Source organism: Rhipicephalus sanguineus, chromosome 2, assembly GCF_013339695.2.
Source record: "Rhipicephalus sanguineus isolate Rsan-2018 chromosome 2, BIME_Rsan_1.4, whole genome shotgun sequence".
In the NCBI taxonomy this organism is placed as follows: domain Eukaryota; kingdom Metazoa; phylum Arthropoda; class Arachnida; order Ixodida; family Ixodidae; genus Rhipicephalus; species Rhipicephalus sanguineus.
The window spans coordinates 55,733,341-55,761,178 of NC_051177.1; the positions used below are offsets into that span (position 1 = coordinate 55,733,341).

At 45.4% G+C, this 27,838-nt stretch overlaps 2 protein-coding genes and 1 long non-coding RNA gene across 3 annotated transcripts in view; 2 read left to right on the forward strand and 1 right to left on the reverse strand.

Moving 5' to 3' along the window:
* Positions 1-24: 24 nt before the first annotated feature.
* Positions 25-956, forward strand: LOC119382989 (DNA polymerase epsilon subunit 3). Its single transcript, XM_037650940.2, has one exon. The coding sequence runs from the start codon at positions 179-181 to the stop codon at positions 584-586; it is 408 nt and encodes a 135-aa protein (XP_037506868.1). The 5' UTR covers positions 25-178; the 3' UTR covers positions 587-956.
* A 7,171-nt stretch (positions 957-8,127) lies between these two features.
* On the forward strand, positions 8,128-10,485 carry LOC119381601 (MAP7 domain-containing protein 2-like). The gene has a single exon (XM_037649376.2). The coding sequence runs from the start codon at positions 8,128-8,130 to the stop codon at positions 10,483-10,485; it is 2,358 nt and encodes a 785-aa protein (XP_037505304.1).
* Positions 10,486-15,896: 5,411 nt separating this feature from the next.
* The window catches only part of LOC125757147 (uncharacterized), a 22,365-nt gene continuing 10,423 nt past the window's right edge, over positions 15,897-27,838 (reverse strand). The window contains exons 2-4 of the long non-coding RNA XR_007415085.1: positions 24,845-24,956; positions 23,494-23,811; positions 15,897-16,367 (exon numbers count right to left, since the gene is read on the reverse strand). This is a non-coding gene — a long non-coding RNA (uncharacterized LOC125757147). The remainder of the gene's footprint in view (positions 16,368-23,493; positions 23,812-24,844; positions 24,957-27,838) is intronic.

The following is a 27,838-nucleotide window of genomic DNA, read 5'->3' on the forward strand; positions in this document are numbered from 1 at the left end:
ACTGGCTTGCTTTCCAACGTGTGTGTGTGCGCGCGCGCGCGTTGTGAGAGACTCCGTGAGAAATCGTTGGTTTATGTGCCGTCTCACACTGGTCTCACTCCGAATCTGTGAAGCGTTCAACGCGTCGTAACAAAGGCCCTGTTTGTGATAGGTAATCTTTTTTTTGACACCAGCCAAGATGGCGGAGCGACCTGAAGATCTCAACTTGCCTCTGTCTGTTGTTACGCGTATCGTCAAAGATGCCCTTCCCGATGGCGTCAATGTTTCGAAGGAAGCTCGGGCAGCTTTGGCTAAAGCGGCGAGCGTGTTTGTCCTCTACACCACTTCGTGTGCCAACAACTTCGCGTTGAAAGGCAAAAGGAAAACTGTGACCGGCTCCGATATCATATCGGCGATGGAAGAGATGGAGTTTGAGAGTTTCATCGACACACTCAGTGGGAATCTGGAGCAGTTCCGCCAAGGCAAGACGAAAAAGGATGCGAATCGAGCCAAGAAGCACCAAGATGCTAGTGACGTGGTCTCCGCTGGCGACGCCGAGATGGTAGACGACGGCGAAGTCGATCCAGGTGACGAAGATGCGAGCTGAAAGTGGAAGACTGAAATCACGCAGTTGTTCGATGCATGTTGACCGTGCGGCGCCCACGCTCGGAGCAGCTTTGTTGTTCCGGCTGCAAATCTTGCTGCCGACTGGCATTCATCTCCGCTCGTGCCGTGGTTAAGCTGCAAGTGATTTATGTATGCAAGTTGATTATGTCATCTTGTGCTTGTCAGTCGCTGTTGTCGTTAGCACTGTTGCCCCCAATTTTTTTAGAAAAAGCAGCGACGCGGGGTACCTAGACCTCATTAACAGCGCCTTAATTGTTGGCTGTAACTTGGAAGCCTGCGTGTTGTGTCTGGTTGCTGTATTTGGACTATGTGCTGTGGGCTTGTTGGTCTAGATCTTAAATAAATTCACGAAGGACTGAAGAAAGGGTGGCCTCTGTCTTCGTTGTTTTTTGTGTTTTACGTTAAGAGCACATAAAGGCGCCTTGAAAAAAGTATATTAGAGTTTGATTTCTTGCATCTGTAATGGGCAAATGGTTAGACAGGATTCCCGGACTGATGTATGTGAACAACCTAGTCTTATTAGCAGACAATCCACGGTATTTACAGGAACTCGTTACTATGTGTAGCAACCAGGTGATAAATCCAGGCTTCAATTTTTAGCACACAGAAATTGGGAATTATCATTGCTAATTAAGAAATAAGTACTAACCTGATGTCGATCCAACAGCAAATCATTCCAAAGGTCAAGCATTATAAGTACCTAGGTGTATGTATCACTGAAGAAAGGATCTATGGAAGCTTCCACCAAGATAATGTGAGAATAAGAGCAAGATGAACTGCAGCGATAATGAAAGACAGCACTTAGGAGTTGCAAGAAATATATGGTTGTGCAAGGGATTTCGAAAAGCTTAGTGTTACCAGCACTAATGTCTCCCAAGTGCACTTTCGTGCTTAAAATCAGAGGACTTGGCCTGGTTGTAAGTTAACAAAAGGTCAGTGGTCCATGGAAAACCCACAGCTGAGGCAGTGCAAGGTGATATGGTCCCGGCTTCTCTTGAAGTGACAGAAGTACAGAGCAGAATAAGCTCTGAAGAAAGACTCAAACGCCTATGAAAAAAAGGGGCAGCTGAAGTGCACATATGTGTGTACCTCGTAAGCATGCTTGCGAAACTGAGGTAAAGGTCGATTGATAACGAAGTACAGGGTAGATGAAGTTGTAAATCAGACACGTGATAAGATGATATGCAGTAAATTTCTTGAAATCGGTTGAATTTCTTGATAACATTACAAGTGATCAGTTACTTTTATTCTGTAATGCTCACTGTAGTTTGATAACTTTTTTTGCTAATCAATTACATGTAGCCACTTGCTTTATTGGCGATACAAGCCACAACAAGCTACTGAGATTTGAGCAATTTACTGAAAACTACACTTCAACACTCATGATATTGTCTTACAGACACATAATGAGCACTTAGCTAAAGTCTGCACACGATTGAAAAAGACATAGCAAGACGGATGTGCTCGCATGAGGCGTTCAAAGGGTTGATTTAACGCAAAACATACATACTTGCTCGTTGCGGCTCATTTGTATTACATTAGTGCAGCTAGGCTCTCGCCAGCTTGTGTTACGAAAGTGTACCACCCGTAAAATTTTCTTTTTCTGCCAGGATTTGCCACAAGGCATATGAATGGTAAATGAATGTCAGATAAAAGGTTCCCACTGTGCATCATGCAAGAACTGCTGCACTAACTGAAAACAAGTTCGTAGCCCAGTAGTCGCAGTTTTGAGGCACGTCTGGTTTCAGTCCAGCCTTTTTTTAAATCATTTAGTATGGTTGGCCAAACTCCAAGGCCAATCAGAATAAACCAACTACATCCAAAGCAGATGATGTCTACCCTCTGATGGCCACAGCAGCCAAGCACTTGAGGTCATCTTATGTCAATCCCCAAGACCAGGTAATGAATGTTGTAAGGGCCACTCCAGCTTGAAACCTCCAAAGAATTGCTCCCTGCACCTAGGTAAGATTACAGGGAAGGAATCAGGCACTGGAAATCTAAGGCACAATATGTCCTGTTGAAGTGCTCGGGGAGCATGGGGATCTGACAGAAGCAATACAGGTATCTTACGAGGCAGGTGATTAAGCCACTCTGTCTTGTTGTTCACATGATTCTGACCATGCCTCTGTACCCACTACATCTCAGTATTAAGAAGTAACCTCTTGATAGCGTTGTAGCGTCTTTTGAACTTTTGCAACCTGCTTGGATTTTGATTGTCTCCAGCAAGGCTTACTTTCAAGCAATTTTCATCCCAGTTCACAGATCTAACTTATTAAACACTAGGTTTCATGGAAGTTGACCCAGTCGTTTCGGCAGCTGCCCATATCCTTTGTCCAATATACTAGACAAACGTCCATAGCCAGGCCACTGGAGGCTAGAGGTCTTCCACTTCCTCTATCTGTAGCACTGAGCGTGAGCATTCTGCAAACATTATTTTGCTGGAGAAAGACTCGTGAGCGTTTGCTGCAGCTGGAAGTGCCATAAAGTTGCGCGGAAAAGCTTGTACGGACTACTTGGAATGAAATTTGCAATTTGATCGCAGTACCTGGAAGTGCCTGCAGACAATTATTAATTTCAAGAGTGACATAATTTGTAAGACTCATCCACAATCAGGCTAGAGACAGGACTAGAGAAAAATATGTACAGAGAAGTTACTTTAAATGACATGGATATTTGGAACACATAAGTCAGAAGTATCATCATTTCAACTAAAAACGTATGTATTCTTGAATTAATGGTTTCACCAAACCATGAACTTCTTTTTTTCACATGCTAAATATGTTTATCCGGATGAGCAGTGAGACAAGTGCACAGTAGCAGTCATAGATATCACCTTTGAGACACAAAGCACTGTCATGCTGCTTCACACATGCTATTGAAAGCATTATTTGTGGCTTTTGCTCAATCTCTTGATGTTTCTTGCACTAATGGAACGGTTGCGTGTGCTCCAAAGCTTTGCTTATTATGTTGTTTCCTCGTGCACTTATGTTGTCTCGTGGGAACAGTAGTCCGCATATGCATATGCAGTAGTCCGCATATGCATATGCAGTAGTCCGCATATGCAGAGAGGGAAAGGCAGGTAGGTTAACTAGACTTTGCCCAGTTCACTACCCTACATGCGGGGAGGGGAAGGGAGGCAAAATAAAGAGAAAGCATGAGTGCGAACAATACACATGCACATTTCAGCGTAGCTATGGCAATCGCTTAAGTCAATTGCCTTCAAGAACTGCAGAACAGTTCGTACGGCTTTCTGGGCTGGGCCAGGCTCCAAAAATCTTTTCTTCAGTAAACGGCCAAGTCCACTCTGTTGCTCCAGTGTGACAAACGTCGCCACACTGGAGAGTCTGGCAATGTTTTTCAAGTTGGGAACAGTAGCACAAGAGTTGATCTATATTCTCTTCACATTTGCAGTTAGTGCACGTCGGTGAATCTGTCATTACAATGCGAGAGCTGCATGCGTTGGTAAATGTCAGGGGCATAGCCAACAATTTTAACAGTGAATGTGTTTAGCAAATCATTCCTTGCGAGTCGATCGCAGAAAACTGTCATCATCTTAACAGGTATGTGCGACAGAAATTGGGTAAATGCCAACACTCACCATTGGTCCACTAAAAATGAAGAAGGCAACAGTTCACAGCCCAATAAATGGCTGTGAAGTGACTGCGGCGAGCCGAAGACCCTGAGTATGTGCGAGAGAATACTACGAAAGGGGAAAGGCAACGGAGGCTGCGAGAAGACCCTGAAGCGATTGAAGGCTTACGCCAACAACAACGTGCCCGTAGATCTACGAGAGGTGTAAACGCTTGGTTTCAGCACAAGTTTCTGTCTCTGGAGTTTAGACAACCGTTTCGTGTCTGTGACTGTCTGTGGTTTAACTTGAACCTCCCTGCACTGAGAATCAACGTAGAAACAACACAGCATCACCTAGGCAACAACCTAGAACCTGCATCACCTAGCTAAGGTCTACAAACAACATAGAAGCAACCAGATTAGTTTTCAGAATCGTACAGTTTTGCTGTTTCATGCCTTGTGCAGCTTAGTGCAAGCGTCGCCATTCTCTTTTTTTTCAGGAGAGGGGGTCAACCACCCTATATGTATGTCCATGTATGTGTTTGTATGTGCACGTAATACTGAACAGCTTGTAACCTTCACCCTAAAAAAATATATTAAGGCAGCTTCGCACTAGTAATGCCAAGCCTGAAGGATGTGCAGAGCTGGGTGGCCTTCTTTGTTTCTCTTTATTTTTATTTCTTCCTCTCTCTATTTATCGCATGTCTTTTTTCTCGTTGTTTATTTCTATTTCTTTCTCTTTCTCGCTCTTTCTATCTTTCTTTCTATTGCTTCCCTTTCTATGCTATTATTTACTCTTTCCCCTCCTCCTCACCCGTCACTTCCCTTTACCACCCCCTTGCTATATTACTATATACTATACAAGGCTATGCTATGAACGCTCACTACTGCCTACAGGCAACAGGGCCTCCCTGCTACGACCACCAACGACCTCCTGTTCCCTTCGCCGCCCATCCTCCGGGCTCTCCACAGCCTCTTGGAGTTTGTGGGGGCTAGAGTTACTGTATATGCTACCTTTAGGTTACTGTATATGCTACCTTTAGGTATATGCTACCTAAAGGTAGCACAGTAACTCTAGTGGGGGCTAGAGTCACTGTATATGCTACCTTTAGGTAGCAGAGTTGCGCATAGGTCCGGCTAGCAACCACAGCTATGCGGTGAAGTCGCACTTTGTTTTTGCAGGCGACATGCCTACCGTGTCGCCGATTAACTTGTCTGGCGTGTCGAAGACCGGAGATAAACATTGGCTGTTGATGGCTAGTGTTAGTTCAGTTCACTGCAGCGGCGGCGTCAAGAAATAAAAATCACAGCATATCCACGGAGTGAATGATGATGAGTGGGCGAAGCTGCGGAGGTTCATCGGTAAACCGTGAATCTTCCGTGAATTCTGCCCAGTACATCATCACCGACGTGAGATCGGGCGCGTTTATACTAAAGGTTCGATGAGTTATGACGACTTGCAGCTCACTTTAATTTTACATGTACGCTGTGAATTTTCATTGTTTAGAAAAGCATTGCTTTAGAAAACATCTGGCGTCTTTCGTTAAGCAGCTGGCGTCTTTTCGTTTTGCTTTGGAAACATCTGGCGTTCTTTCGTTTTGCTTTTACAAAACATCTGGCGTCTTTCGTTGGTTTATTTCATCAATCAACGGCGTTCTGAACAAAATTTTTATTGTTTAATCACGCACAGGAGAAATCTCACCAGGCAATAAATACCTTGGAGGTAAACAATGGCTGCTAATGGGAATGAGAGACAGAAGAAGTCGGCTTTTAGCTAACACTTACACTTCTACTTCTACTAACGTTTCCTACTGGAACATGCCAATGGCTGCTAATGGGGAATGAGAGACAGAAGAATTCGGCTTTTAGTTAACGCGCACGCTGCGAATTTTTTATTGTTCAACAACGCACAGGAAAAATCTTCCACCGGCACCACCTTGGAGGTCAAGATCTGGTACTAGCGTTACGACTGGTTACGCACTACTACGACTACGAGGCATATTACGAGGGACGAACGGGTGCCGCCTTAAGAAGCTTCGCCCCTAAAAAATTGGCCCAAGCGGCAGCTTCTCCGCAATGCATGGTTACTAGCGGCGTTGGAAGACAGATGCGCAACTCTGCTGCCTAAAGGTAGCATATGCAGTAACTCTAGTGGGGGCGACCCGAAATCGCCGCCTACCGTTAAGCGACCGCAACTTGCCGGACACTCCCTTCACCATCGGCCTCCCCCATGAATGGACGATCACTCCGGCTGCTTATCCTTCTCTCTTCTGCAATCCTCTTTTATTTCCCACTTCCCCTTCCCCTGACGCTGCTCCGTGCTCCCTATTGGGCTGCAGAATCGAGCGTCATTTCCGCAATAAACACCACTACTATGCTCTACTAGCGTGCCTCCGAGTGGTTATACGCTCGTCTTCGTATCGGGGGTACGCGGGTTCGAATACCGCCTCGCCAATAATTTCTCTCTTTCTTTTTCTTTCCATCTATTTCTCTCTCTCTCTCTCTGTACTCGTTCTCTCGCCCATCATGGGTATTGCATCCCACGCCGGACAAATCGGCGCACGTGTTATGGGAGCGAAGCAGAAGAGGACGATAGAGAGCACGTGCCAGTCCATGATGATGATAGTTGTCTGTCGTCGACCAACGACATAATGAAAGCTTAACAGCTCCGCCGTAAAAGAAAGGAAGAAACAAAGAAAAAATTGCACCATCTTCCGCTAAAGGGGACCATGAGGCGATGCGAAGCCGGAGCACTTGCACGATCGCGTTCCGTTGGCGTTCGTTGGGCATGCTACCGACCTCGCGTCGTGGAACGCGAAGGGGGACGCTACACCCGTCGTATCTTCCATCTAGCCTGGCCGTTAATTCTCACAGGGCGAGCGGGGAACGCGGTCTACAGGCGGGCGAGAGGGGGGCAGCGTAGGAGATGAGAGAGAAGGGGAGGGGACGCGCATGCGCTTGAGCGCATCGCGGCGTTGCGCAGGAGAGAATTTCGGCATGTCTAGCCCGCGTTTCAGAGGAAGAGTGGAAAGGGGGAGGGGAGAGGGGAATGAGGAGGGGAGAACGAAAGTGGAAAGGAGGAGGGGAGGGAAAGCGGAAAGGAGAAGGGGAGAGAGTGAGTGGAGAGGAGGTGTGTGGAGAGGGTATGCGCATGCGCAGTAAGGGTGGTCACGCCGCACACCACCACCACCACCGGATTGAGCTCCGCCTTAAGATACTTCGCATCTAAAAAGGTTTGCACCCTTCTGAGTTTATTTTGTCCCAAAACAATAGCGGCAATAATGACATGCGCGTTACGAGCGTGGCGAAGCATTCTTGGCAGGAAAGTAGCGGGCGCGGAGTTTTCAGGAAAGGAAACGCAAGCAAAACAGATAACGACGGTTGCTTGAGGAAAAGGTACGACCCAAAGGGTGTAAACATTTTTCTTGACCGCATACAATCTGCACACGTGGTAGATGCCTTTATAGCTGGCTTCTCCGCAGAAAGACACTTCATACAGACAAGCCTGCTTCTTTTGTTCCCCTAGTTTTGTACTCGGTACTCGAATATGCGTGTGAGTGGAATATCCAGAGTACGATTTTCTAAAGCGACACAAAGAGGGCGGGAGTGTTTTTGTGAGGCGGAAATCAATCAATGAACCCGCGTGGACAAACGGCGGTAAAACAGAAAGAAGTTTAAGGGCATGCACGTGGTGCGTTATTCCCGCGCGAGATCACGCGCATTGACAAGGGCCGCTGTCTTGGTGTCTGGCTCGGAGCTCTGCTTCGTGAACTGCACGTCGAATGCGTCGGTCGACTCCGATAAGCAGGTGAGCTGGGCCTGTGCATAGACTGGTGCGAAGAGGCGTGACCGGTTGGTTAACCGTGCTCCGAGAGCAAGAAAAACGACGATCACAAAGGAAGAAGGTAGCAAAGAGAGCTTCCGGAATTCCCGGCTGAAGGCTGACAGATCATGGCTGCCGGCAGGGATCACGCATACCGGAATAAGGGTGGTCACGACGCGAGAGCAGAGGCCGATCGGAAACATGGAGACGAAGGCGTACCCGGCGCCGAAAGAAGACGCCACGTCGGAAACGAGCGGGGAACCGACGCTAGGCTCAACGCTGAACTAGAAGAGACTCGGACCATTGCGGAGGAAGGTGATCGCCATTCGGATAGCTCCTCAGACAGGCCACGTGGCAGGGACAGAGGCCATACTAGAGATTCAGGCCATCGGAGGGACGGTCGCTCGAAGGCTGAAGGTGCCGAGTCGAGGTCGCCCAGGCGGTACAGCCGTCAGGGGGCCCCCACAACAGAAAGAGCGCGTGACGAACCCGGCCACGACTACGACGCCAACGTCGCCGATAACGAAGAAAGGCCACCTTCCAGGAGCAAGGAGAAAGCGCACAAGCCAGTGGCGACCAGGAGAGAAACAAGGCGCTTGAATATCGAAAAGTATGAGCGTGAGAACCTCCACAATCGTCCGAGACCAGAGCCTGGGGCTCGAAAGTCAAAGCGGAAAGAGCCCTCTACTGGACCTCCTGGACGAGAAGGGAACGCCGAAAAAGCGGTGGACGACGCTCGTGAATCTGGTAACCGCAAAGATCGCGAGGTAAACGCTTTGACGAAGCTAATGAAGGCCGCTGCCGAGCGGAGGCTGCTGCCTCCGGAGTCTACGAAAGATTTAGGTCCCGCAAAGCAGATGGCAGAAGAGAAAGGCCCAGACAAGACGCCCGTGGCCGTTGCCGAGGAAACGTTGGAAGACGAAGATAAGTACTCGACGGGCTCGGAGGACTATTACGAGGAGGTTACCGAAGAAGTCGTAGAGCCTGACCCTTACGATTGGCGCCAAGGACGCGGCGGACTTGTAACGCGTCGCACGACGCGTTCCACTACGAAAAAGCGAAAGTACGGCAAGCCGGGCGCACGCAAGTCGGGCGAACAGCCCAGTTCGAAACATACGCCAACCACCGCTAGCGAGAAGAAACAGCGCGATGACGAGATTGACGCCGAAAAGAAGAATGGGACCACGACCAGCGAAGCGGACGAGTTATTCCCGCCAGCGCAAGACACCGACGATAAGGAGACAGGTACATGTCCCTGTTGCGGATCCTGCTGGCCTAGCCACATGGATGAGTCGAGGATGAAGGCGACTCAAGGACAGAGCAAAACATGGCGACGTCGCATGCGCCGTGGTGACGAAGGTCCCGCCGGAGACGAATGGTACGAGGTACGTAATTTCGGTCCAAAGCAGACCTCACGCCCGTCCAAGCGAAGAACCGAGATGACCGACACCACCGGCAGAGGTTTGCAAGGAGGCGTGCAGTTTGCAGACCGAATGCCCTATCCGTACGCCTTTTCGTCAGCCACTCCACCCCCGTACTCCGCGCAGCAACTATATCCCCCGGGAGCGCAGGGGCCAGACGTCTACTACAACGCCTATCAACCAAACCTACAGGGACCCTACCAGAGACCCCCGTTGTGCCCAGGGCCGGCGGCTTTTCCACAGGCGTACCCGATGCCACCCGCGGCGATGGGATCGTACGGTGCAGCTGTTCAGGCAAACTCTACGACGGCGTTTCCCGCGGCTACCGGCGGCTGCGCCACGTGCCACGCGCAAGCACTCTTGGGCCAGCTGTCGCTCGGCGGCGGTCAGCCGGTACCGACCATGAGCGTGGAGGACTTCCTACGCCGCGAGCGGCGCGTGCGGCAAGAAGAGAGGCTGCGCCTGGAGGAGAAGCAGCTGCGCGAAGAGAAACTGCGACGCGAGGAGCGCGTGCGCCAGGAAGAGCGGTTGCGGCGCGAGGAACGGGCTCGCAAGGAAGAGCGAAGGCGGCGAGAGCTCGAAGAGGAGCGCTTGCGCCAGGAAGAACGGTTGCGCATCGAGGAACGCATCCGCGAGGAACAGCGGCTTTCGTTGGAAGCCCGCCTCGAGGAGCAACGCAGGGAGCGCATCGAGAGGCAGCGGCGCGAGAGAATCGAAGAACAGCGCCGCTACAACGACAGTCTGCGGCGGGCACTGGCCGAGATGAGGATGGCCACCGATCGCGGTGCTGGGGCGGCCCCTCCCCCCAGTAGCTTCCTCGACGAAGTCTTGATCAGGGGCCGTCTAAGACCGGTGCCCAGCTCGGTTCTTAGTAGAGCGGGCTCGCTGGACAGGCTTAGGGCCTCCGCACTGCGAGATCCCAGGGATTCGGAGCGACCTACAGCGTCCATTCGAGGCATCAGTCGCCCGGCCCGCTGGGATGACGTGCACCGTTACACCGAGAAGACCAGAGATCCGCGGGACAACTGGGGACCTCCTTCCCGTGGTGGTGGAAGGTTCCGCTAAGGACGTGTAGATCGAGTGCGCCCCTTTTGGGCACTCTATGTCACTCTTGGACGCGCTATGTAGTGACTCGTAATTTTCATCCAGCAAGCTCACGATGCAGAAGATCGTAACCGGTATTCCATAATTTACCGGGGCGGCAGATGAGATCAAGCCACCAATATTTTAGCAAGTGCGCATGGTGAGCGCTGCGGAGTATCTGAATGGCTTTTCCGCACTAAGCGCGTACATGCAGTGAAGCCACCCTTGAAGCAAAGATACTTATCGTGTCGAGTTGTTTCAAAATCAGAACTAGTTGGACAAGGATCGCCTTGAAATTCTTTTTTTTTTTTTTGCTGAATGCTTATCGCGCAGAACGATCAAGATTCATTATTACTTAACGACGCATATATGCTTGAAACGAGCGGATCGTATATGAACGGAATTCGCCGTGACCTGTCGGCGCATTTTGCCGTTTATTTTTTAATGCGACAAATTTTTACATTTACTAATATATCTGACATGTGATAGTTGGCGTGTGATATATGCCAAAATCTCATTAGAATGAAAAGACTACATAAATTACCCTGATTTCGTCGCATAGTCTAAAGGGATATATGTGCACCCTTATTTAAAAAGAATTAAATTTTCACCTTTTTCGTGCTGGCTTTTTGTACAATTATTCCTTTCGTGCAGTCTGCGCGCATGCTTTCGAAATCTTTAATAATTAAACTTCCACTACATGCAATGACCATAACTGGCGATAAGCTGTCATTAGGTCGATATTTGTGCTTAGTTTCAACCAACGAAGGAATCGCCTTCGGTAGGCTCGACTGAAGCAAACTTTTGCCCACTTGGAAATTAACAGCGTTTCCTGAATATGGAATAACGCGGGAGCCCGATTCAGTTGTAACACTACTCGTATAAACACACCGGGCCGTGATTACCGAGTTTCGAACACGTACGTTTCTCTCTTTTTTTATTTTTTTTTATTTCGAGAGTTCGCCCAACGGCATACATAGTTAAATATACAGATAGAGGCCGGTTTCCGCTATATGAATCAACAGTGCTCTATGGTGGGGCCCATAGAGCCACAAATCATAATCCGGTGGTCACGTCGGATGAAGGCCCACTGTTCTCAGGTAGCGCCGCCGTATCTGGTTCAGGCCAGGGCATGCCCACAACAGGTGCTGAAACTCTCTTTTCCAAGCAGCGTTCGTCACTTGTAGATATGCGCAGTTCTCCATGAAAAGGGTGCCCCGCTTTATAACGGGGAACGTAGTCAACTTGCCCAAAGCTTGGTGTTAATTTTTACATGAAGCCACATACGGCTAGGCGAAACCAAAATTCGTCCGGCCTATATGTGCGCTAAATTGGGCAAGCCCCACTACTGACCACTGGTCCGCTATGAAGTATGAACCGTCGGGATTAACTCAGTGATAAACACCGGGGCCGCACGTTCTAGTTTCGCTGGTTAACCATATGTGCGCAGTGCTTGGGAGATGATAACAGCGGAACTGTTTACGCCGACCGTTAGTCCTTGCATAGCGAACAGAAAGCTATCATCATCATGAACCGGCACGCGCCTCTTCGTCCTCTTCTGCTTCGCTCCCAGAACACGTGCGCCGATTTGTCCGGCGTGGGCTGCAATAACTCTGATGGGCGAGAGAACGAGTAAAGACGGAGAGAAGGAAATAGAGAGAGAGAGTGAAAGAGAGAAATTCTTCGCGAAGAAAATCCTTGACGAGGCGGGATTCGAACCCGCGTACCCGCGATCCGAAGGCGAGCGTCGTAACCACTCGGCGATCCAAGCACGCTAGCAGAGTATAGCATAGCCTTGTACAGTATATATAGTATAGCGAGGGGTGGGAAATAAGGGAAGTGAGGGTGAGTAGGAGGGAAAGGGGGAGGTGAGAGAGTAAAGCATAGCAAACAAAGAAATAGAGAGGAAGAAATAAAGATAAAGAAGACAGAGAAGGAAATAAAGAGAGAGAGAAAGAGATGAAAGGAACGAGGAAGTGAGAAACGGAAAGATGGAGAAAAAGAAAGGCAAGAAAGAGAAAGATTGATAGAAAGAGCGAGAAAGAGAAATAAATAAATAAGTAAATAGAAATAGATAAAAAATCATAAAAAATAGAGAGAATAGAGAAAGAGAAAATAAAGAGAAACAGAGAAGGCCGCCCAGCTCCGCACTTCCTTCAGGCTTGGCAACACTTGGCACCACCGTGACATAGCGAACGAGCACAATGAAAAAACCCATCTGGGGGCACTGGCGAAAAATTGGGTGATTTTATCAATTTATATAATAGTTAAGAATTTGAAAGTTATAGAATAGAAATTACGAATTAAAGATGAAATTTAAGCGCGCGAGAGAAAGTAGAAGTGAAAAATACAGAAAACCCCGCGATGCTCGTCTTTTTTGCCGAGGCCGGTTGGATTACTCGGGAACCTTCGCCGCCGATAGAGAGGGATAAAATTAATAAAAAGAAAATTAAGAAATAAATAAATTACACCATCTCCCGCTAAAGAGGACCATGAGGCGATGCGAAGCCGGAGCACTTGCACGATCGCGTTCCGTTGGCGTTCATTGGGCATGCTACCGACCTCGCGTCGTGGAACGCGAAGAGGGACGCTACGCGCGTCGTATCTTCCATCTAGCCTGGCCGTTAATTCTCACAGGGCGAGCGGGGAACGCGGTCGGCAGGCGTGCGAGAGGGGGGCAGCGTAGGCGAGGAGAGAGAGGGGAAGGGGACGCGCATGCGCTGGTGCTCATCGCGGCGTTGCGCAGGAGAGAATTTCGGCATGTCTAGCCCGCGTTTCAGAGGAAGAGGGGAAAGGGGGAGTGGAGAGGGGAAGTGGAGAGGGGTATGGGAGAGGGTATGTGAAGAGGGGGAGTGGAGAGGAGGTGTGTGGAGAGGGTATGCGCATGCGCAGTAAGGGCGGTCACGCCGCACACCACCACCACCACCGGATTGAGCTCCGCCTTAAGATACTTCGCATCTAAAATAAAACGTTCTCTGTTACAGCAGTTTGAACCGCCTAGGAAAATAACCGGGGAAATGGGGGGGGGGGGGGGACCTGAGGTAGTAATAATAATAGGCAGTGTCTCGTACGCCCAGGGCGCACGAGACAAAATGTGGCAAAAGCGTTCGGCGCACCCATATAGCCGCTTAAAACTGGCTTGACTTGGCTTGAAGCGTATAAGTAGGTGGCGGCAAAGTAGCTCGGCTGGAAATTTTTTTAGGCGGCTTAGGTAGTGTGGTTACCGTAGAGTTTCTCACTAACTTGTGAAAACTCTATGGTGGCTTGTTCTCCGTGGTGGATGTTGGTTATGACCGTGAGCCGTGTGCGTTAGCGAGAACCGCCTCTGCCCGTGGGGACGTGGTCGACGTGGTCGCGTTGTGTAAGAGTAGAAGGTGATTCATATGCAAGTCGTTGTGCCTTTGTTACTTCCTGCGATGTCGTCGTGTTCAGTAGACGCTTTTATGAGCGGAGGGACCTTCTCCGCGGTGCTTATATTAGGTAACGCCCAACGTTACTTGTTGGTAACGTCAATATCCCGAAGTGTTGGCCGATTGATAATGAGCTGTGCGAACATGAAATAAAAGCCATGTGTTATGCGATTTTGCGTGGATGTGTGGTAAGTGCGTGTGTTGCGTGATCGAGGATCGATCGCTATCAGTTGGACTGTCATTTGGGCGAATTTGTCTTGCGTAACTGCGCGCGACCGATATGGAATGCGCAAGTTGGCAGCGACGGTATATGAACAGGCGTTCGCCCGACGTTATTGACCGAGTGGCTGTTTAACGATGCTGTCGCCGATGATGACAATCGTTTTTCTAAGCAGTGTCTGTTTAGCTAGTTGTGTACAAATGAAAAGGGAAATAAAATAGATATTTTATTGCAAGGAGCATTGTCTAGCTTACATTCACAACACCTAAACTTCTTTCTAAATGTCAACATTGCCGCAACACAGTTGTGTCATGCGGTGAAGTGCACGGAATGTATTGCAGTGAAGCATACATAGTACGCGCGCGCGTGTGTGTGCCTTAATTGTACACGCGCCGTCCTCTGTCTCATTAATTAGTGCTGATGCGGTGGCCAGCATCACCACCAACTCCAGCCTCTGTAACGAGCCCATATCAATTTACTTTTTTTAAAAATGTGGCAAGCGATTCGCAAGGCAGTAATTCTGCTAACTTATTGCAGGATTAATTCAAAATTGTTGCATCGCACCCTTAAAGAAGTGCGAAATGCCTATGACAGACCCCAGTGGTACTTCAGATTTCGTGCCTTCACATATATATGCTCCAAAATGAAAATGATTATTAAGGAAGTATATACTCAGGCTAGGTATAGGAGATGATCATCAATGTTTCATTAATTTTCTCTGAAAAGTAGTAGCTTATGGTTCACATTATTGCGTTCTTTCGAGTAATCAAGAAAAATAGATATTGAAGCATGGTCAAAAATTATGGGTGCAGTTGGTCAAGGAAGCAAGTTGAGCTTTGCAAGAAAATGATTTATGAAAACTATGCTGTGCCAGAACTAACAGCAAGGTGGTATCAGGAAACTTACGGGGGCTGCTTCTTGGAAATAAGGGGTGGTAATTAGGCAAGTGCCTGTTATCAGATAGGGAGATGCATCATCAAATCTTCAAAAAATAGCTATCAAGGGGATGCTAAAAATTTCTTGAAGGAATTAACACAACGCAGTACTTATTAAAGCCTCCAATTTAATGAGGTTAGCACTGGGGCTAGCAGGTATCTTAAATGAGCTGGCCACTTTAATAATACCCCTCGTAGGTCAATAATTATTGGATTCACAGCATGGTATGGATGAGATAGGATTATGCAAATGGGACAATTAGAAGTAATGAAATTATTGAATATACTTTGTTAATAATGCCTGGACAGTCCTAATGCAGAATGAGGTTTATATCAGGGTGAATTTACTTTTGCTAATGCTTCTGGTGGCATCATTGCAGTTTATATTCACTGGCTTCATGCACTGTATATCAAGCACCACTGATGACACTCTGGTTTTTGCAAAGTTATTGTACTGTTTAAAAAAAATAACATCAAGAAACTACATGCTTTCTTACAGTTTAATCAGGCATATGATTTGGGACTCTTTAGTGAATTGTATAGGGGAGGTCTGTGTGCAGAATATCCATGGTAATCATTTAACGCTCTGTTTGTTTGCGTAATGTTTGAAGCCTCTTTTTCTATTCAAAATTGCTACGGAGCAAGACAAATCCAACACCAGAATTGGTACTTGGGTAAAGCAGGTAGTAAGAGCAAGCTCAATCACAAGCCGTTCAGGAGCACCACTGAAGAAACTAATACCTAGAGGGCAAAACTTCCAGTGCACCAAGAAGGGGATGGGAGGAGGGTGCAGGTTAACGTTTCAAGAGGGCATCTCCTCACCATCATCCTTCCCCAGCCACGAACTTGTACTGTCTACGTTTATCAGACTCCTGCTAACACAAGACAGACTAGGTATATAAGTTGCTTCTTTATTGCAAGATGGCACATCAGACCTTTTCAGAATTCCCTCACCGCAAGCCGTTAAGATTGCCTAAAAGCCTTTCCTTGTGCGGTGTCCCTTTTTTGTTCCCACACAGTTGTCGCAAGCAAAAGTATGCAGCTTGTCACAGGCTAGCTGGTGCCACACAGGGATGGCTCCAGCCATCGTGATGTGTATTCCACTGGAGCTGTCAGACACTGTACATTCATGGTCTGGTGTGCTTGTTTAGGACTTTAAAGATGTAAACAGTGACCACTTCTGTTTTGTCCCTTGCACACTTGCACAAGAATTTGACACAGACGTTAGTTCTGGCAATACTGCCACAGGTGGTAAGAGGTACCTTGAAGTTGTAAACAGTGACTGCTTGTGTCACACACCTGCACAAGATTTTGACAGAGACGTTAGTTCTCGCAATCCTGCCACGGTGGTAAGAAGGTGTACAACCACAGGAACACCATGGCAAAGCAAGCTGAGGTTCATATTGAATATAATATTCCACTTGCAATACAATGGTAATTAAGTACTCTTGCATTCATTTGCAGTGTCAGGCATCACATCATTCTGCCTAACCCTGATCTCTTTTACCTATCGTCTACATAGTTTTCCAGGTTGGTGACAGTACAAAAAGAAAAAAATCTTTGTGGGAGCACCACATTTTAATCTCACAAGACTCCACTGAAGCACTTACAACATATGCGAACAGTGATATCCTAAATGTCAGCGCTTTTTGTGCTAACAAAGGTAAGCTGCTTGTTACCTTCGGCCTGTGATCCTACAGGAGCTTTAGCATATGCCCTGTTGTCATCTTGTGTCAACGATGCCACATACAATAAATAGTTCAACAAAGCTTATAACTCGGCAAGATGTACGTGCATATCTTCAGGGAGGTAATAAAATGCAGAAGTGACCACTCACGACAAGAAACACAGGATATGTGTTAACTTCCATCAATCTTTATTTGTGGCTTTGCCAGCAAATATGTAAGGGAGCAGACTAGGGGTGTGCGAATATTCGAAATTTCGAATATTTTTCCAATAGTGTTTGCTATTCGATTCGATTCGCACTGGAATTTTACTATTCGAACCTATTCGAACTTCCCAAAAACAAATACAATCAACGTCCAATTGAAAGTGACCCCTTTAAATTTTAATATGCTTCACCTCATTACACTCTCGTTATGCGGCAAAGCTGCCTTTCAAGCTCCGTTACGGTCGAACATTGCCAAGAGACAGTCAACTCCCGAATGAAGTGGTCCCAAGATTTTGAATATTCTTCACCTCATCACACACCGGTATTGCGGCAAAGCTGTTTTTCAAGTTTCGTTACAATCGAACTTTGTCAAGACACAATTAGTCAACGTCCGATTTGAAGTGGTCGCTAGATTTTCAACATCAACATACTTCACCTCAATACACTCTCGTACTGCGGCAAAGCTTCCTTTCAAGCTCCGTTACGGTCGCAAATGTATTAACTCAAGAAAACGCTGGTTCCAACATGAAGATGAAAGATCTGGCAAAGTTGGAGGCTCAATAATTGCTGTTTTGGGCCTGAAATTTGGGCAGGAAGTCCGAAAAATCGGACGCCGAAGCTTTCTAGCATCCAAAATTTCAGATGTTCTTATATATCGACGTCTACAAGGCAGATTTGGAACTCCAGACTTGAAAGGAGCACGCCCTTGTCCGCCACATCAGTTGGGCTTCCACAGGAGTTGAAAGAGGAGGAGAGGCTGAGGAAATGACATCTTTGTCTATCACGGGTAAAGTGTTGTCGGCAACACTTTGAATGCACCAAATCATGTTCATAAATAGAATTCGGCCTCTACATTGCCTCATCCTTGATAAGACAACTATGAAACACCATCCGACCAGTCCTTCATCAGCCTAGCAAAAAGAAACACTTTCATGTTGATATCTCGTAAGAATATGCTTACGAATCCTCTCTAACCTTTTTTCTGCGATTTCACTTCGAAGCATTCGAAAAATATTCCAGAAATATTCGAGAAATATTCGAAAAATATTCGATTCGATTCCATTCGCACTCACACTTTAATATTCGAATTCGCTTCCCACCCAAAATTTTGCTATTCACACAGCTCTTGAACAGACACATGCGCAGTATGGCAAGGTGCAACGTCACAGCCATTTAACATTAACAACCATCACAAGAGAATGCTCAAGAAACTTTCCTGCCTTTCCGAGTTTCAACAGATGGGTCACTAATACACACATCACTCCTTCCCCATCATGAAATGCTTCCAACAGTTCACATGCCATTCTCTCACCACCCCTGCCGCGAATCCTTACCTCATATTTATTCTCAACTGACATGCTCTGCCACTCATGCAACAATAAGACAGATTTGCCTGTCCACTCTTAACAGCCTGTAAGTACACTCCTAAGAACTCCCCCCCCACCCCCTCCACCCTCCCATTGGTCATAGGCCAGATGGGTCATTATATTATTCACCTAGCTACACAACTGTGCTTGTCGAGCATGAATATATGTGAACCATACAGTTGCTTTGCAATAAGCAAATGTAGTACAACACTCTCTATGAAGGCTTGGTTAAAATAGTTTATGATCATGGCACAGAAGCGTGAACTGTTGGGCTAGTTTGTGAGACATGTTTTGAAATAGAAGAGTGAAAACTTGTCAATGTGAGTGAAAACAGCTACCCTAGAAAACTTGTCGATGTAGCACATCAACGAGTTTTTGCTCTTCTATTCCAAAACATGGCACAAAAGCTTTCTCTAGGAAACACGTAAAGCCAACATGAAGAATTATATGCACCAGGAAAATTCCGACACTGCAAATATTCTATGGGTGTGCAAATATTCAGTGATATAACACATCGAATTGAATACTGTCATATTCGGTTCAGTATCCATTATGCGTAAAACTGAATATTTTGTTAATAGCTTACGAATGTTTCAAAATGTTAAGTACACCAAAATAAACAGAAAGCTTGTGTAAAAGTATGACAAATTTCATCCCTGCTGGTAGATTATATGCACTCAACATGAGAGCTTATGTAGTGCAGCTGGCTACTTCGCTCTAGGAAAGTGATTTTACCAGCTATACAATGGCCACTTACCCTTTCTTAAGAGTTCTGTGGATTCGAAGGGCCTAATTACTTCCTAGAGATGCTGTATTTCTGTTTTTAAAATTTCTAGGAGTTCTTATCTATACCTTAAATAGACAGGCAACCAAATTTTAACGTACCTGTTTATTTTATTGCAATGGAAAGCTTACAATTCAGCTTACAATTCAGAGTGTCTAATCATGCAATGGCAACAGGGAAAAGGCGATGAAATATTTTTTATCATATTTGTTGCCGATGGAGTCTTATACACAAGACATGTTGCAAACAGTGGCCGACAGCTTCTGGTGTTATTTGCGCCAGGTTCTGCCATGACAGAGTGCATGTCTGAAATGCCTTTTAAACGTGGTGCATGCACCACTTCTCAGCATCAATTCCTTTTACTGCGTAATAAGCAAAGAATTCCTGTGGATGCGTTTTACCTAGGAATTCCAACATAATAGCGAATGTAATTTGGCATAGGCTGTAAAAGTTAACATTCAATCAGTCATACATTCTTACCTTTCTAGGCCAATTTTTGTTCATACCAAGTGAACAAGAAATGAGTTAGGAGCGACGGCGCATCATACGACACGTCGCCAGCCACCCCGACTCTCCCCATTTGGTTGGGCACCTTGTGTTCTCAGACACGGCTTTGGTTGCAGCAGTGCTGCTTCAGGACATTTTACGTTTGCGAGTTTTTGTTTTTTTTTCTAGTACCATTATTTTCTGTATCTGTGCCATATTTTTGTACCGTGTTTTTTGCCACCATTTTGTTGGTGCAGCCTCCGCATGAGACATAAAGGCTTGCACCTTAAAAAAGCAGATGAACGCACATATTTTTACTTTCCCTTTATGCCAATATTAAAGTGATAGCTAGCAGTACACGCAAACCAGTGAGCACAACATATGACATACCCCTATGGCTCAGTGTAGACTGCACTGCTAATTCATCACAACTATATGTGCTTTTTAACCTTAAGTATGAGGGCGACCTTTTTTTTTCAAAGCCCACTTGGTCGCAAAATTTCAACCAAAATGAAATTCAAAACTGTTTTATTTGGAACACTTAGACATACTTTCCAGGTACCTCTAAACTGTCGTCACTCCAACTGAGACATTTATCACAGCGTGGCATAAACTTTACTCACAGTAAAGTTTATGCTGTGCAGACACTTTACTAAGCAGATAGCTATGTTACTTTAGGTGCTTTACTATGCATATAGGTTATACTAGATACTTTACTATGCAGATAGGTCAAGCAAATACTTTACTATGCCCTCGCCTTTGGCTAGGGCATAGTAAAGTATCTGCTTGAAAGCTATTTTTCTTTTACAGCAGAGTAGAGTTACCATAGAGGTGTTATGCTTGAGGTTTATCATAGAAAATTATCATCATGAACCAGCACACGCTCTCTTCGCCGTCTTCTTCCCCTTCTGCTTCGCTCCCAGAACAGGCGCGCCTGTTTCTGCAGCACAGGGTGCCGTAACTCGGATGGGCGAGAGAACGAGTATAGAGAGAAAGAAAGAGACAAACAGAGAGAAAGAAAGAAAAAGAGAGAAATTCTCGGCAAAAATATTTCTTGGCGAGGCAAGACTCAAATCTGCGGACCAACGAATAGAAGGAAAGCGTTGTCACCACTTGGCTATCCAGTCACGTTAGCAGAGCATAACATAGCCTTGTATAGTATATAGTATAGCAAGGGGGTGGGAAAGGGAACTGAGGATGAGGAGCAGAGATGTGAGTGTAAGGAGAAAGGAAAGGAGGAGGGGAGAACGAGGACAGAGAGTGATGGAAATAGAAAGAAATAGGAAGAAGAGAAAGAGATTGAGAGAAAGGGAAGAGAAAAAAGGATAGAAGGTGAGGGGATGACTACAGAGAGCGAGCAAGAAAGGAAAGAAAGAGAGAAAACGATAGAAAGACAAAGAAAGAAATAAACAGAGAGAGAGCAAGCACTGCAAAGTCACAAAGAAAAAAGATAGAAAAAGAGAGAACAACGAAAGGGTTGGGAAAGAGAGAGCTTAGAGGATAAAAGCTCAACAACTCTGCAGTGACCCTGCCTTGCATTTGAAAGCGGTGCTCTTTTCTTTCTTCTTCTCTTTTCTTGTTTTTTTTTGAGGGCCTATCAGTTTCTTAATCAATTAAAGCCATATTGAAAGTCTGACGTTGTGTGCAGACGTGTTGCACAGCACCTCTCGTACGTCCTCCGATCGTGCGAGGTAGCAGTTGTGAATTCCGAGCACACACTGGGCACATAAACATGCCTCGAACAATTAAGTCTCCCACTATGTGTGACGTGCGTGGTGTCATTTGATTTCTGCATGCAGCAATACAGCCGAAATTCATCGTTGAAAGAGTATTGTGTATGGTAAAGCCTTCATGAGTGACAGCAAAGTGTAGCAACAGTGCAGGAACATTGAAGCAGGATGTGTAGACAACAGTGAGCGGCATACAGAATTGGCTGAAAGGTGGCTGTCTTCAATGTGGGGGCCATAAAGAACGCTGGCACAACGCCACAATAAATGCCTCAGTTGCAGTGGCGACTATGAACAGGGGCAACTGGAAAGTGTTTCTACATGTTCCAAACATAAGCGTCTTTAATTTCACTGTGGTTTTCACCTTGAACGAATTAGAACTTGAAAACAAACATAGCCCTCGTATGTTTAAAACAATTGCAGCAAGGCTAGTGATAGGTCAGCAACAAGCTTAGCCACGCCTTCATTGTCGTCCATTATGTGCGCACAATATAGGTAGTTTGGGGAGGCACAACTATTTGACTGACTATACTGGGAAGCTAACTGGTAACCCTGGGCCAGTGTGGCTTTGGAAGATGGGCCCCACCTACGACGAACCACCCTTTTACAGCACAGCTGTTAAAGTCGAGGTTGGCCGTGTGCCGTAGATAGAAAATGATCATCATCATGAACCAGCACGTGCCATCTTCGTCGTTGTCGTCGCCTTCTTCCTCTTCTGCTTTTTTACCAGAAGACGCGTGCCGATTTGTCCGGCAAATGATGCAATAACTTCATGAGCGAGAGAACCATAGCACAGAGAGAGAGAGAGGAAATAAACAGAAAAAAATAGAAGGAAAGAGAACAAAAAATTCTTGGCGAAAAAAGAAATTTTGTCGAGGCGTGATTCGAACCAGTGAACTAACTATTTGAAGGCGAGCACCATAACCACTCGGCTATCCAGGCCCGCTTGCAGAGGAGAGCATAGCCTTGAATAGTATATGCAGCTCAGCAAGGTTATTAGAAAGGGAAGTGAGGGTGAGAAGGAGAGAGGCATGAGGGTTACCAGGAAGAAAATGAAGATGGGAGAACGAGTACAGAGGGAGAGAAAAAATAGAAACAGACAAATAGACAGAAAGGGAAGAGACAGAGAAAAAAGTTAGAAGGCGAGAAAGCGACTACACATAGAGAGAGAGAGAACATAGAAACTGAGAAATAGACAGAAAGAAAAGCAACAGAGAAAAAAAAAGATAGAAGGCGACAAAACCAACTGCACAGAGAGAGTGAGACAACAAAAGACATAGAAAAAAAAAGATAAAGAGAAAAAAAAATAGAGATAAGCAAGGGAATAGAGAGAGAGAGAAAAACACAGAAATGCACCGAAAGAAACAGACGGAGAAAGAGTTTCAAAGCAACAGAGAAACAGGTATTAGGCGAGAGACCGACAACAGAGAGAGAGGGGGGGGGGGGAGTGAAAGAAGTAACAGATAGAAGAAATAGGTGAGAACATAGAAGGTGAGAGACCGACTACACTGAGACATAGAGAAACCAAGACACAGCAAGACAGCTAAAGAGAAAAAAAAATAGGAAAGAAAAGGGAGAAAAAGGCAAAGAAAGAAATAGCGGTTGAAATAATTACCCATTCCCTTTCTGGGATGTGTGCAGCGTGTCTCTATGACATCCGATATTCTATTTGATGAAATTTACATTGATTTTATCAGGATGGCACTGTGAATACCGTTTAGCACACCATGGTGCAGGGGTGAAATCACTGCCGCACTAATCCTGTTCAGCAATTGTATATTTCTTTGCATATTTTAGAGTGCTAATTTATTACTTCAGCTTGTTTTTAGCATCCCTAACTACAAAATAAATATATAGTGTGTGATTTATACAGTTTATTTGCGCAAACTTAAATGGAGCTGAATGTCTGTAATGCAGGTTAGCTTGTTTGATTGAGGCAAGGCCTCAGACCAGGAAAAGACGAGGCAGTTTTTCACACAGAAAAGTGGAACATTTAGAACAAAAGGAATGAAGAAAAAAGTAAGGAAAACAACCACAGTGAAATCACACATGTTACCAAACTACTAAGACAAGCAAGGCTTGGTAATTAAATGAAGTTCCATTGAACGTTCGAAACAAAAACAGTCTTTGTTAGTTTTGATGCTGGCATCAACCACAGCAGCGGACTCACTCTTGGCAGGTGGATTTGTCGGTGGTGGCCGGGTGACACTTGTGAAGCAGACATGAAGCCAAGTCCACCCAGAAGTCATGGACAGAGGTGCCTTCTGTCATGCTAGCGGGTAGGCGACCTTCAAATGTGAGCCGAGAGATCTGCACATATGCACCATGGTGGCTGGCAGTAGGCCCTTAATTGTTATGGTCTCGTGGCTGGTGGCTAGTAGCATAGCACGAACCCGCTTGCAAACCTCAACAGCTAATTCAGCCTCCCATGGGTGGTTTAGGAACAGGACTTGGTGGCTGGCGGCAGGCCCTTGTTAGGTTCTCATGGCTCGTGGACAGCACCATGAACACCGCACTGATGTCACTCACTCAACACAATGTCATTAAGTACGAGCAATGACTTAAATTCAGGTGATGTGTATAAAGCAATGACTGCAAACAGCAGCAAAAATATGGTTATTACTACTATGAACCATGATTATATGCCTGTTGGTCCGTGGGCATAAATGTACGTACCATAAAATGAAGTAGCTTTAGGCAACCTCACATCATGAAACGTTTCTCAATCCGCCATCTGAGAACGCGTTCTCTAGCGGTCATGCTCCGTCGACAGACTTGAGCAGTATGAAACTAATACAGGCCATGCTAAACAGCTGCTGCATCAAACTGTAGCCGGGCTAGCTGGAATTGAACGCTGTCATAGCAAACATTAGGACTTTTACTGGGAATGAAGTTGATCTTTAGGAAATGTGCTGAATATTAATAATGTGTTTACTGTGATGTTTGTATAAAAAGAGTGATACATTTAGAAAACCTAACATGGTAATTATGAAACTTATTTACAGCTGGGAACAGCAATGTAAGTTATGGTCAGCTGCCTGCATTACCTTTAATTTTACTTAAGTATGTGCGTCTACGTAGTACAACTTAGCAAATGAACTCGGGCACTCAGTCACAAAGAAACAGAACATTTTTTTCTTAAAGGGATACTAAAGGCCAACAACGTTTTTTGTTCGAATGATGGGTGAAAGTTTACGAATGCCTAAACGTCAGTATTATCTGCACCAGGGCTTTGTTCACCAAGAAATTAAGTAAATGTACGACAAGGCTTGCACCACCAGCGGGATATTCTACTAACTCTGTGTGCGGCGACATAGTCGAGTCCCAGAAAAAGTCACTGATACTCAAACTGCCAATAGTAAAAAAGATCACTTCAATGCATTAAAACCTGGAATAAAATGCTGCTTGCTTCCTTCTGTTTCATTCTTTGAAGTAAGAACCGATGAGATCCATGGCTATAGCGTCAATCACCGCAAAAAGTGTCGGTCAGTGACCGGCTCCCTCAACTCAAGTCTACCTACCGTGCCATAGAAGTTTCTCCACAGCTGCTGACAGTGGTGTCTGCTCACAACAATAGCTAAACCCTCCTTCTTCCTCACCTGCTTCTGCCTTACACGCCGCCAGCTGGACTGTCTGCCAAAAGGGAGAAAATGTCAACAGGACCTAGTTGGCATGGTGGTTTGAATATTTGTAGTGTCATGCTGACCACTAAATATAATTTTTGTTCGAACTAGACATTTTCTTAGCCCGAAACAAACACTGCACTATTTCTTGAATGGTATGTTAATAGTATGTTCATGTTGACTTAACGTTTGCCTTTAGGTTCCTTTTAAGTGCTTTAACATATTTTTATTAGAGCTGTGCGAATAGCAAAATTTTGGGTGCGAAGCGAATTCGAATAATAAAGATTGAGTGCGAATCGAATCGAATAATTTTCGAATAATTTTCGAATATTTCTCAAACATTTTTCGAATAATTCGAAGTGAAATTACAAAAAAAGTTGCAGAGAATCCCTAAGTATGTTCTTGTGAGATAGCAACATGAAAGTGTTTCTTTTGGCTAGGTTGATGAAGTGCTGGTGGGGTCATATTTCATAGTTGTCTTTCTTATCAAGAATGAGGCAATGTAGAGGCCGAATTGTATTTATGTACATGATTTGGTGCAACCAAAGTGTTGCCGACAACACTTTACACGTGATAGGCAGAGATGCCATTTCCTCAGCCTCTCCTTCTCTTTCAACTTCTGTGGAAGGCCAACTGATGTGGCAGACAAGGGTGTGCTCCCTTCAAGTCCGGAGTTCCAAATCTGCCTCGTAGACGTCAATATATAAGAACATCTGAAATTTTGGATGCTAAAAAGCTTCGGCGTCCGATTTTTCGGACTTCCTGCCCAAATTTCAGGTCCAAAACAGCATTAATTGAGCCCCCAACTCTGCCACATCTTTCATCTCCATGTTGGAACCAGCGTCTTCTCGAGGTAATACATTTGCGACCGTAGCGGAGCTTGAAAGGCAGCTTTGCCGCAATACGGGGGTGTGAGGAGGTGAAGCATATTGAAAATCTAGGGACCACTTCCAATCAGACGTTGACTGTCTCTTGCCTAAGTTCGACCGTAACGGAGCTTGAAAGGCAGCTTTGCCGCAATACGGGTGTGTGATGAGGTGAAGCATATTGAAAATCTAGGGACCACTTTTAACCGGACTTCGTCTCTTGGCTAAGTTCGACCGTAACGGAGCTTCAAAGGCAGCTTTGCCGCAATACGAAAGTGTAATGAGGTGAAGCATATTGAAAATTTGAAGGGGTCACTTTCAACCGGACGTTGACTGCATTTGTCTTTGGGAAGTTCGAATAGTTCGAATAGTAAAATTTCAGTGCGAATCGAATCGAATAGCAAACACTATTCGAAAAATATTCGAAATTTCGAATATTCGCACACCCCTAATTTTTATACCTAGAACATCTAAGTTGTGACATGTTTAATTGGATGCTTTTTGTCAACAAAATACCACAACAATAATAATTTTCTGGTCTGCATTATTTACACAGTTCACTGGGCCAGTAGGCATCAAAACTGGTTCAATTTTTCTGCAACCACTTAGTTTTCATAAGCAAGGTGCATGCATTTAGTATAGTGGTTTACATTATTTTCCGAATAAGTAGCCTGCAGAAAGTTATCTTGCTGAATAACACAGACCAAAGAATGTAATTTTAAATTTTTTGTGGGGCAGACGCACATGAGAAATGCAAAAATATTTTTTTCATTTTAAAACACAAATGTAAGTTACTGTACATCACTGCAAATGTCAACTGCAGCATCAGTGCACCTCATGACTTTTCATGGGTAAGCTGTCAATGCACAAGTAACCTTGAATTCGGCATAAATAAATAAAAAAGGCAATTCCACGACTATGTCCTGAAAAATTTTTTTTGTGTGTATGAGTTTTGGATGATAGCCTCACTTGCATGCCCTACGTGCTTCTTAATTTTATGATCTAAATTGTCATGACTATCATTACCATAAAAATTTTAATTTTAACAATTATTAATTTTTCTAAAAATATGTGTTGTAGCTTTTTAGCTTACAAAAAGTTGAAAAGAAATTTTAGAAAGCACCTTCATGCTTGAGTCACAGCAGCACAATCACTTTCGGTAATCATTGAGATCAATGGTCTTTGAATACGCATATGCCTTTGTGAGCTGGTGAAGAACTTGGTGATAGTTGGCTTGTGACTTGTATGGACACATATGGTATGCAATACATATATGAGTAAATTTTAATAATATGGCACTTCAAGGTTTGCACTGACAACTGTTCTCTGGGGGCGGGTGATACTCTGTAGAAATAAGGAATGTAATCTTAAATATGCAAGTTAGATATGGCGAAAATTATCAGCTCCATTTATGAGAATAATAACTCGGCGGTAATTTATAAGAGGAGCTTGAGTAAGAGTGATGCACATTCGTGGAGACCTGTGCGCCGGTCAGAAATCACGAAGGCGGCTGCACCCAGTGTTTCCACCAACAGCAGCGGCGTGTAAACGGCGCGAAGTGCACCGGATCGGCGGTGGCGTGGCGTGGAAGAGAGGGAGTGAGGTTATAGATTACAGAGATTGGGGGAAGTAGTCCCTTGCATTTAGAAAACAATGACAGTTTCGCCGAAATGGCAATATAATGATGCAACAGCAACAAATCATAATATTATACAAAGTAATTAAGAGCAACGACTATAAAACGCCGATCCAAGAGAGAAGGTTTTTCGTGCATTCTGTCATCTCAACACGAAGCATTGAAAACTACAGCATTTTTGCTGATTTCTGCCGAGATATATCGCCCCCGGGCCCTTCCGGTGTTCGGCCTGCTCTTCGCCCACAAAAACCAGGCAGGGCGTTTTCTCTCTGCTTGAAAGAGCAGTCGACGGCAGGCCTCGCACGCGAGGTAATATGTTATCGCACATGCTACCTTGTGCGAAGAGGTGGCCGCTTTTTGTATTTCTGTTTCTTGTATTTCTATGCTTAA